The sequence below is a fragment of the Pan troglodytes genome, chromosome 4 (assembly GCF_028858775.2).
Source record: "Pan troglodytes isolate AG18354 chromosome 4, NHGRI_mPanTro3-v2.0_pri, whole genome shotgun sequence".
NCBI lineage: Eukaryota > Metazoa > Chordata > Mammalia > Primates > Hominidae > Pan > Pan troglodytes.
Genome location: NC_072402.2, coordinates 49911909 through 49922630, shown reverse-complemented (window position 1 = coordinate 49922630; position 10722 = coordinate 49911909). Strand labels below are relative to the sequence as shown.

The 10722-nt window shown below is 34.9% G+C and overlaps 1 protein-coding gene across 3 annotated transcripts in view; it reads right to left on the bottom strand.

Annotated features, from left to right (window-relative positions):
* Positions 1 to 70: 70 nt before the first annotated feature.
* SREK1IP1 (SREK1 interacting protein 1) overlaps positions 71 to 10722 on the bottom strand; it is a 49256-nt gene continuing 38604 nt past the window's right edge. For 2 of the 3 annotated variants that reach the window (XM_009449097.5, XM_016953253.4), the window contains 2 exons: positions 9505 to 9577; positions 2862 to 5978 (listed from right to left, as the gene is read on the bottom strand). In XM_009449097.5, coding sequence (XP_009447372.1) covers positions 5789 to 5978; positions 9505 to 9577 — 263 coding nt within the window. In that variant the 3' untranslated portion in view covers positions 2862 to 5788. Of the gene's footprint in view, positions 5979 to 9504; positions 9578 to 10722 lie in introns of all 3 variants that reach the window. The other variant, XM_001165048.8, reaches the window with a different exon arrangement.

Below are 10722 nucleotides of genomic sequence, written 5' to 3'. Positions count from 1 at the left end.
GTCCCACCTAATGCTATCACATTAATACCACCTAGAAATCTAGAAATAAAACTAATTTCTGCAAATTATAATTTTTAAAGATTTTTATTCATAAGTGTGTTTTCTATTATAACACAGACCTGGTTTTGTAACAGAATTCAACAGAAAAAAAAAGGGAATTATTTTAAGCAGCTCTACTGAGCATATCTACTATGTCCTGTAGTTTTTGTAGTCAGAAACTAGCATTTCAGACGAGATCTGGCACATTTAGGGTGGTATGACCATAGCCAAAAACTAGCATTTCAGACGAGATCTGGCACATTTAGGGTGGTATGACCATAGCCAAAAACTAGCATTTCAAAATGTGCTGAATACAGCTTCTCTGGTCTGATATATAAAAAGGAATACCTTATTTTTCTTGGGCATGCAAAGCTCAGGGTTACAAACTTTTCGTCATTAGCCTGTCAAAATTTCTACCAAGTACTAAGGTTATCTTCTAGACCAGAATTAAGAGAAGTTTCTGTGATGATGGAAATGTTCTTTCTATATCTGCACTAATATGGTAGCCACCAGTCACATGTGGCTACTGAACACTTAAGATGTGGCTAATGCAACTGAAAAAATAAAATTTTTCATTTATTTAATTAATTTAAATAACCCTATGTGGCTATACTGGCACCATAGTGCCAGATCACTATTGCAACAACCTACTGCCAAAGTTGAACTTCACATTCAAAAATACAATTTTGCAAATGTTTAAATACTAAAATTGCTTAAAGTATATGTTAAGTTTGAAAATTAAGACATTTCCATTATAAAAATGACATTTTACACGGCCATAAAAACAAAGAATTTTCACTTATTTTTTGTGAAAGTTTATAAAGCTTTTATGGGTGCTTCTTGATCTTTGATACAACTTTGATTTTAAAGTATCCCAGAAAATTTGCTATCTTGATATACAGTGATTTAATAATATTACCATATTGTCTCAGGTGAAAATCTAGGTTGAGAAAAATTTAGTTAAGGCACTAGCACCATTCTACTTTTGTTGCTCATGGCCAAGGACTATAAATGGCACAAGAAGCAGGAAACAGACAGAGCTAGCAAAATGCTCACTGCCCCAACTCCTCCCAATTTGTGGGAAAGGCATAGTGGGGTCAGGCATGACTGGATGCATCATGGGTTGTGCTATAGAAGAGGCACCCCAATTCTCTGCCACTCTACCTATTTTTAGAGGAGTTGGGAGAAGATACTGAGATCAGAAGACTGGCCTTCACAACTGGGATTATTGTCACACTGGTATAAGAAACCTACTGTTCTTGGGTACCCAATGTCCAGGAAGTTTTGGTCTCAGCACTAGGATCAGCTGGAGTCCTTGAAGCACTCCCTGCTGAGCTAGCTTATCACTAGGTTACCTGAGGTAGAACCACAGGGCTCATCCAGTGGACCAACTGGTATGTCTCTGTAACTCTGAAGCAGTTGTGCTTCACAGGTTAAGCCAAATTTTAAAAGCAAGGGGCCTTATTAAATTACAGCACATTTTGTACACTGAAAAATATTCTAAATGGTTTATTCGGACCTAACAAATATTAAAATAGTGATAGAATTTAAGTCAGTCAAAAATAACCTAAAATACAATTAAGAACAAAACACATCTCAAAGTATGTACATGTACATATAACTCTGGGGATGGATCTAATAAAGAATACAGTAGCTTTATGTGTTTTTAGATGATTTAGGTTACTGTGTAATTTTTGGCAATAATAATGAGACCGTAGAAAGAAATGTGAGTCTAATAATAGAGCCTAAAATAATCCAATTATATTTTATGTAGCCTTCTAATGAAAGCAATTTCATCTTTTAAAAATGGTGGGATTAATCGGATTATGAAATTGATAAAACCAAACCCTAATAAAAGTCATTTCCTTCCTTAAAATCTTTTTTTTTTTTTTTTTGAGATAGAGTCTCGCTCTGTCGCCCAAGCTGGAGTACAGTGGTGTGATCTCAGCTTACTGCAACTTCCACCTCCTGGGTTTGAGCGATTCTCCTGCCTCAGACTCCAGAGTAGCTGGGAATACAGGTGCCTGTCACCACGTCCGGCTAATTTTTCTATTTTTAGTAGAGACAGGGTTTCGGCAAGTTGGCCAGGCTGGTCTTGAACTCCTGACCTCAGGTGATCCGCCCGCCTCAGCCTCCCAAAGTGCTGGGATTACAGGCATGAGCCACTGTGCCCGGCCCCCCTTAAAACTCTTTAATGGTGTCTCATTGCTTACACATTACAGTTCAAGCTCCCAAACACGGAACACACGACTCCTTCCTCCTGTTCCTAAGAACTTAAAATGGTAGTCTCAATTCTTACCACTTCCTGCCTTGCCTATGATACACCAGCAACACCAGATTGCTTGTAATTCTTGACAAACACATAACACAGCTTGTTCTACCTCTGGTGTTTGTTCACAGTACCCACTCTGTCAGGAACTGCCAGAACCCTCATTCTTATCCTTAATCAAATTGCAATTCAGTCACTACTTTCTCTAGGTAGCCTCTTCTAATTTATCCAGACTACTTTAGGTAACCCCGAGTTTCTATAAACTCATGTTCATGTCAATTACTGCACTAATTATATAACGGCGTATGCTCTGGTGTTTCTCCTACCAACTACACTGTGAAGTCCTTCAGGGAGGCAAATGTGTCTTACTTATCTCTGTATCCCCAGTACTTAGCACAGCGTTTGCCACGTTAGGTACACAATAAATATTTGTTGAAGAAAGGATTCAATGGCATTTTTATCAACATTATTAACAACTCTTCAGCCTAGTTTACTCTGAAGGTAAACTAGGGTTATATAATTTTAGATACAGTTGTAAATACAAACACATATAGTTGTTTTACTTCTCATTTATTGTTGTTTTGACCTCAGTCAAAGATGTAAATGGAGATGTATATTAAGTATGAAGAAATAGGGATACCTCTGAGAAATATCAACCAACATATGATATGCAAAAAAAAAAAAAGGGGGGAAATTGTGTGGTGAGAAGGTCCATCAGCCCAAAAATAATGGCCATAAAGTTCCAGATAATCTAGTTCCAGATGCAAACCTAAATATAAATTCTGCCTGCATTTGGTGAAAATGACATGCATTAGGTTGTAAGAATATGAACCAAATATCAATTATCTGCTTGAAGAAGTTGAACGTGTTTAACTATTATATTAATAAATTCAACCTTTACTATTATAGAATGTTATAATAATTTCTAAAGTGAATATTGCTTGAATTTTAAAATATTGATAATTATATATATTAAACCTTGAAGTGATTTCAGAGATAATCTGGTACAATATTTTATAGACAAAAGACACCAAGGCCCAGGGAAACTAAGTGACTTTGTTCAAGATCATACAGGTAGTTAGAATGACCAGGACTGTTTTACTGCTAAATTCAGTTTTCCTTCTGGTACATACTGCCTGGGAGGGAATTTCATTAATTTTCTTCTAAAACGTATTCATGAGATTTGCATCCAATCTCAATAATAATATCATATCAGAAGAAAATTACTTCAGTGAAAATAAATTTTTATTCAATTTCATAAACTATGCTAAAATTATGGGAAATTTACTTAGAAATACCAAGATAATTTCTGGGGGGAAAATTACTGATCATTAAAATATTTTAATTTGCATACTACATTAGTTAACGAGGACTGACTTTTGCTCTTCTCAGTCATTATTGTGTCACCATTCAGAAACCTAATGAGCCAATTTATAATCTCTACAATTAACAGTAATAAAACTTACAAGTAATTAACTATTTCACTACAATTACTATCATTTTTAACTATCTTACTCAATGGAATAACGTCATTGCCTTTGTAGCATTTTCTAATTATTTTTTAATATTTTATTTTACTGTTATTTTTTCAAGGCTAGTCAAGTCAAGCAGTGGGAGTAAAGAAACACCACTGCACTTGTGCCAGCCTCGTTTTTAAAAAAGCTTTATATTAAAAACCGATTTTTAAAATCTTGATAATCGAAGAACTATATTTTCAAAAAACTAGCAGCAAAGGCAAAACAAATCCCTAAAAACCTACTGGCTCTGTATTTTTTCTCCCAGTAACTGACTGACCTATTTAAACAAAAGCATTTCCTTTTGAGAGGCCCAAATGACTAAATTAGGTTATGGAAGGGCTGAAAGCGTGAGAGCTCTCATGGCTGCAATGCAGAGGGCTGTGGATACAGCTTCCCTAGAATTTAAGCATGGGTAAGCATATGTTAAGAGGAGTTATAAGGCTCCCTGAGTCTTACTGAGGGTATCCACATTGGGTGCCAGGTGAAACAAGAATCAGTAAACCCTTCTAGCCTGTGAGGTTAAGTATACTTAGCTGATTTCACTATCATGAATTCACCTGCAGCCGTATCTGTAGGTTATCAATTTGAAAATTTCTAAGTGCACCATAGTGAGGTATTTGCAATCTTTGGTGCTGTGCCATGACATTGGTTGATGTTTGATGCTTCTACAACATAAGCATTTACTTTAGTGGACATAAGGGCTACCTAAGTATTAAGCAAAGTAACACTGATCAATGTGAAAATAGAAATTTAAAAAACATATCTACTAATATGTGTTTGAAAATGCTTACCCATATAAAATTTCCATTATTATATAAAGGCTTTCATGATGCAACTCCCTGGCTCTTAAATTTTAAAAAGTACAGAATAAAATTCTCAATTCTTTTTTTGACACTTTTTACTCTTGAGTTTGCCACTAAAGTAAAAGAGAGAAACATCCCAAACTGGTCATTTATGAAAACATAAGTTCAGTGTGAAACTTGCTTTAAAACTACAAATTATGTCAGACAAAATAAATATATATGCTCACATTTATAAAATTTTCCACAGTACTCATAGAAACAAGCTTCATAAAATTTATACTGAATACAATAAAAATCAGTTCTAATAAAGATTTAGCTATCTTCCTAAATAAAAATTTCTGTGTTTGAGGTATCACTGTAAGACATGCCAATATGGCACATTTGTAAAACAACCCAGGAGTCTATTCTAAAAATCACAACCAACTCAGCATCATCTCTGCAGACTTACAGGCTGAACTAATCTCTTTATACAAGAAATATTTTAATTATTACAAAAACAAAGGAGGCAGGTACTAGAAATTCTGCATTTCATAGAAGAGTAAAACTTTGTTAGAGATATTTTCATGATCATCTACCTGCAGACACCATTCATTTAAAAAGTCCTAGTCAAGACCATTAAGCAGCTGCATCTTCTACAACATTGAAAAAAATCCCTAGAGATTTAAAAAACTGAAGAATTTCACTATCTTTAAAAGATATTATATTTTAGTACATAAAGCTATTAAATTTCTCGTGTCAAGAGCAAAACATTACCCCTTACCTTGCTTCATCATTGGAAGGTGGACACCTGATTCAGCAATACTCATTAACTGCTAGGTAGATGACCCATGTTGATGGCAGTAAAGCCATTTTACAATGAACTTATGAAGTAGTAACACTAGCCAAACACACAGACACAAATGCCAAAAATGATGTGTTTAGTATACACAAATAGCTATACTTGGGGCATGGCTATCAAGTAACAAGACTGATTTAATACTTTACAGTTACAGCACATTAAAAATATATTGCCAGAGGGATAATGGTCCCAAACACGAAAAATGTCTATATGGAAAAGGCTGTGATTTATTGCAAAGCATAATATATAGCAAATTCCAAGGAAGGGCAAACACGTTTTAAAAACAAATTTTTAAATTTAACGGCTTAAGCCAAAGTCTCAGTTACTTTCTGGAGAATTCAGAACTATTAGGCGTAGAAGAATGCTTTTCCTTTTTTCTCTTCTTTTTTTCCTTTTTGTGATGTTTCCCTTTTTTTGATTTACTCTTTTTTTCTTTTTTCTTTTCTTTCTTCTGATATTTTTGTTTCTTTTGTTTTGAAGTGTCCTCTTCAGTGGAACTGGATGAGTAAGACCTATGGATAATAATACATACTGACTGAGAATTGCATTTATGACTGATAGATAAATTTAAGTGGGATTTGAACTGCCTTAAATTCTTCTTGGAGTAAGGTAGGGAGTATAAACATAAACTTAAAAAATGCTTCATATATTTGCATTCCCTTAAAACGATGAATTTAGAATTTTTGCTGCTTGGTCACAGAAACCAACAAAACTAGTATCTATTCCACTCAGTACTAATGTAATGAGTTTTAAAGTCAATAAGGATGAAATTATTTTTCTGTGATTTTTGGTTTTTCATGCAGTCATATCATTCAAAATCCTAAAAGGCAAACAAAGGGGCATTCACCAAGCCTTATTATATTCACTTGTGTATATAATAACTTCGCATATTTTCTTAAAAGTGCCTCAAAAGTTGCAATTCTCTATTTTAAAGGGCTATAATTGTACGTTCATATGAATGAATGAAAGCTGAAAGTTAGCAAAATAAAAGCACTTTTGGTAATTCTTCTGATTTTTCAAGTACTTGATCCCTCTAGATGGAGAGTGATACAGATGAATACTTGCATTACAAAATAATTTTCATTAGTTACAAAAGGATGCTTTCATGCTATATATAAATGAAAAAGGATGGGTTATCATTGTGCTTTTGAAAAATATTACTCTAATACTAAATTGAAAAAATTGATTCAATTCCTTCCTCTAATATTCATTAAAAAAAGGAAAAGAAAAAGAAAAAAACAGAAAACCCTATCTTTTAAGATCTTACTTAAAGAGATGTGCAACATTCTACCTATACTCAAACTCAAAATATGAGTGACAAGACAGAAACTGAGTTAATTTAAAATGTAAACAAAGGTATCTAAAGAGTTAGTTTAGTGATCTAAATATTAGGAGTTAAAACTCAAACTAAGAAAATCTGAGACGGATATAAAGGAGGTGCCAATGTAAATTCAGGAGACTACAGGGCTCCAAGGCTATTTTGTGTCTGTATAGTGTGTGAATTCCTTGACTGCCTTCCTCCTTTAGTGACTCCAAGTTTTCCCTTATTTTTGTAATGTTGTGTTCCTTTTTCCTCCTTGTTTGTCTACTTACTTAGACTTCCAATCATCTGTTAAAGCTTATTTTCTCATGTATTCTCCTGCACCCTTGCCTCTTCAGTTGTTATTCTCAAATCTTGTCTATTTTCCTGTTTTAAAGACCCTGTTTGACTTGACCTCTGGATTCTGACTAAAGCTTCTTCCCTGCCTGCACTTTTTTCTTTAGCTTTTTGGTCCTGAAGTTTTTTTTGTTTGTTTCTTTCTTTCTTTTTTTTTTCTGAGACAGAGTTTCACTCTTGTTGCCCAGGCTGGAGTGCAATGGCGTGATCTCGGCTCACTGCAACCTCCGCTCCCCCGAGTTCAAGCAATTCTCCTGCCTCAGCCTCCCAAGTAGCTGGGATTACAGGTACCCACCTGTAATCCACCAGCTAATTTTTTTGTATTTTTAGTAGAGATGGGGTTTCACCGTGTTGGCCAGGCTGGTCTCAAACTCCAGACCTCAGGTGATCGACCCACCTTAGCCTCCCAAAGTGCTGGGATTATAGGAGTGAGCCACCGTGCCTGGCCTGAAGTCTCCTTTTTAAGGCAAAATTTCAGGCTGTGGCATAGCAACACTTTCAGGGGGCACTATCTCTGCTAAGGGTGCACAGAAAAGTTAATTTAATTTCAGGTTTGTGATGCTCAAGGTAAAGAGGCCCAAATAAATAATCTGTTACTATAAAAGAAATATTTGGGAGGCTGAGGCAGGCGGATCACAAGGTCAGGAGATTGAGACCATCCTGGCTAACACGGTGAAACCCTGTCTGTACTAAAAATACAAAAAAATTAGTCGGGCATGGTGGTGGGCACCTGTAGTCCCAGCTACTGGGGAGGCTGAGGCAGGAGAATGGAGTGAACCCGGGAGGCGGAGCTTGCAGTGAGCTGAGACTGTGCCACTGGACTCCAGCCTGGGCGACAGAGCGAGACTCTGTCTCAAAAAAAAAAAAAAAGAAATATACAGATGTACTTCAACTTATGATGGAGTTACGCCTTGATAAATCTATCTGAAGCTGAAAATACACAAAATACACCTAACCTACTGAACATCATAGCTTAACCTGGCTGCCCTTAAATATGCTCAGAACACTTACATTAGCCTCTAGTTGGGCAAAATCATCTAACACAAAGCCTATTTTATAATAAAGCATTGAATATCTCATGTAATTTATTGAATACTGTCCTGAAAGTGAAAAATAGAATGGTTGTATGGGTACTTGAAGTACATTTCTACTGCACCATCATAAAGTTGAAAGATCATATCAAACCACATAAATTGGGAACTATCTGTATTAGAATTTGGAAGACTATCAGATATCGTTTCCTGTGAGCAATCCATGTTCCTGTGCTAGAATAAATGATTTAATAATACATTAACAGAAAACCCTGAGCTCTACATTCCTATTTGTTTTTATATTAAAGATTATTAGTTAACTCCTAACGCTTGAAAGTGGGCTACTTTTCCAATTTATAAGATACCTGAAATATTAAAATACATGTATTAAATGCTCTATAAAAACTACAAAGTGGCAGCCCCTGGTTTCTACAACCTATTCTGTATGAGAACTGGGTCTAAACTAGAAATAATTATGGTTAAGTGCTTTTTAAAAATGCCTGTATGTGCAAATTTATGCTAGTACGAATGAAACTGCACGCATTAACAAGAGAAGTGGCCACTTACTACTTTCAATAACTTCTTTAACCAGTTAGTTTTTAAAAGAGTTAATAGTAAAAATGCACAGGTGGCCGAAGACTGGAAGGAAGTTGTGATGCTAAAAATTCCTTCAGGTCTTTCACAACTCTCATCAGCCACCATATATATATATATATATATATATATGAAACTGTCATGCTAAATACATATAAATACAAAGGTGTGTGTATGTGCATATAATTACATATATATATATATATATATTTTTTTTTTTGGTGGGCGGGGGGCAGATAGGGTCTTGCTGTGTTGCCCAGGCTGGAGTACAGTGGTGTGATCATGTCTCCTGGGCTCAAGCAATCCTCTCACCTCAGCCTTCCACGTAGCTGGGAACACAGGTACATGCCACCACACTTGGATAATTTTTCTTTTACTTTTTGCAGAGATGAGGTCTCCCTATGTTGCCCAAGCCTGTCTCAAATTTCTGGGCTCAAGCCATTCTCCTGCCATGACCTCTCAAAGTGCTGGGATTATAGGCATGAGCCATCACACCTGGACAGCATGACAAGTTCTATTAAATTCTATTAATAAGTTACTTTATTAGCCATGGTAATATTACAAGAATACAAATATTTTAGTCAATTTCATGTATATGAAGACAAAATATATATTAAGAGTTTAAACTTAAGCTCAATGAAAAGCTTAGTTGTTGAAGAAAAAATATTAAATTATTATACACAAAAAATAAAATTTTATAATCCATCCTAAACTCATAGGCCTGCTTTGTTTTTTAAAATGTTGTTTAAAAAATACCTTTTCCTTTTTTTTTTCAATTTGATTTTTTCTTTGCTTTTTTCTTTTTTCTTTTCCTCTTCTTCATTTATTCCTGTGGGGGAGAGGTGAGAAGAAAAAAATCTGGTTAATATATGATTCTATATATTAATATGGCATGTATATATGTTAAAATTTTAGCTGTTGGTGAATTTCACTGGTTAGGATAATTTTTGTAATAATTTTCCCCTTTCTTAATTATCTTTATCCATTAAAAAACTCATAAAAGTATTAAATGTTTTTTATAAACATTTCAAATACTAAGTCCATCAAGTAAAAAAATGCAAGTACCCCACCTCTAATTCCCATAGGAAATCAAGGCCAGTGGTTTGATGGGTATTGTTTGGCCCTTAAAAAGCAGAACATTACAACAGTGCACAGTTTTAAAATTTTCTTTTGCAACAAAATTAGGATCATGCAATACGTATTATTCTCTAACTTGTTTTTTAAATACACTATTTGGTGTGTATTCTTGTAGGCATTCTTTATATAAAACCAAATACACACACATTTACTCATACACACATAGTTGCATATAAGTTCCAAGTATTTTTTGCCTTTGAAAAATGTACTGTCACATATATTTTGCAGCTTTTTTTCACTTAACATAGCAGATATTTGTCATTAAATATATATCATTATTAAACATAGAAGTGTTCCCATTAACCATATTTTATCAATTTCTACTTTCATTGTTAGAAACAATAAGCAATGGAAATCTTTGTACATATAAGAAGTATTTCTGGGTGACAGAACTTGTTTATGTATATTTAAAGAAAAAGCAGGCTGGGCACGGTGGCTCATGCCTGTAATCCCAGCACTTTGGGAGGCAAGGCGGGTGGATCATGAGGTCAGAAGTTCGAGACTAGGCTGGACAACATGGTGAAACCCCATTTCTACTAAAAATACAAAAAATTAGCCAGGCGTGGCGGCAGGAGCCTGTACTCCCAGCTACTCGGAAGGAAGCCTTGGGGTTATTTGGCAAGGTAAAGAATAGACATCAGTTTGTCTCATAAAATCCTAGGAGATTTTTATTGACCACGCTTTCATTTATTCAACAAATATTTACTAAATGCTTATGTGTCAAGTACTGTGCTATGTACTGGGTCTTTGCTGTGCATGATCCTTGCCCACAGGGAACTTATAGTTAAGTGGTGAGAAAGAAAATTAACAGGCAAAGATAGCATTCTAAGTGAACAG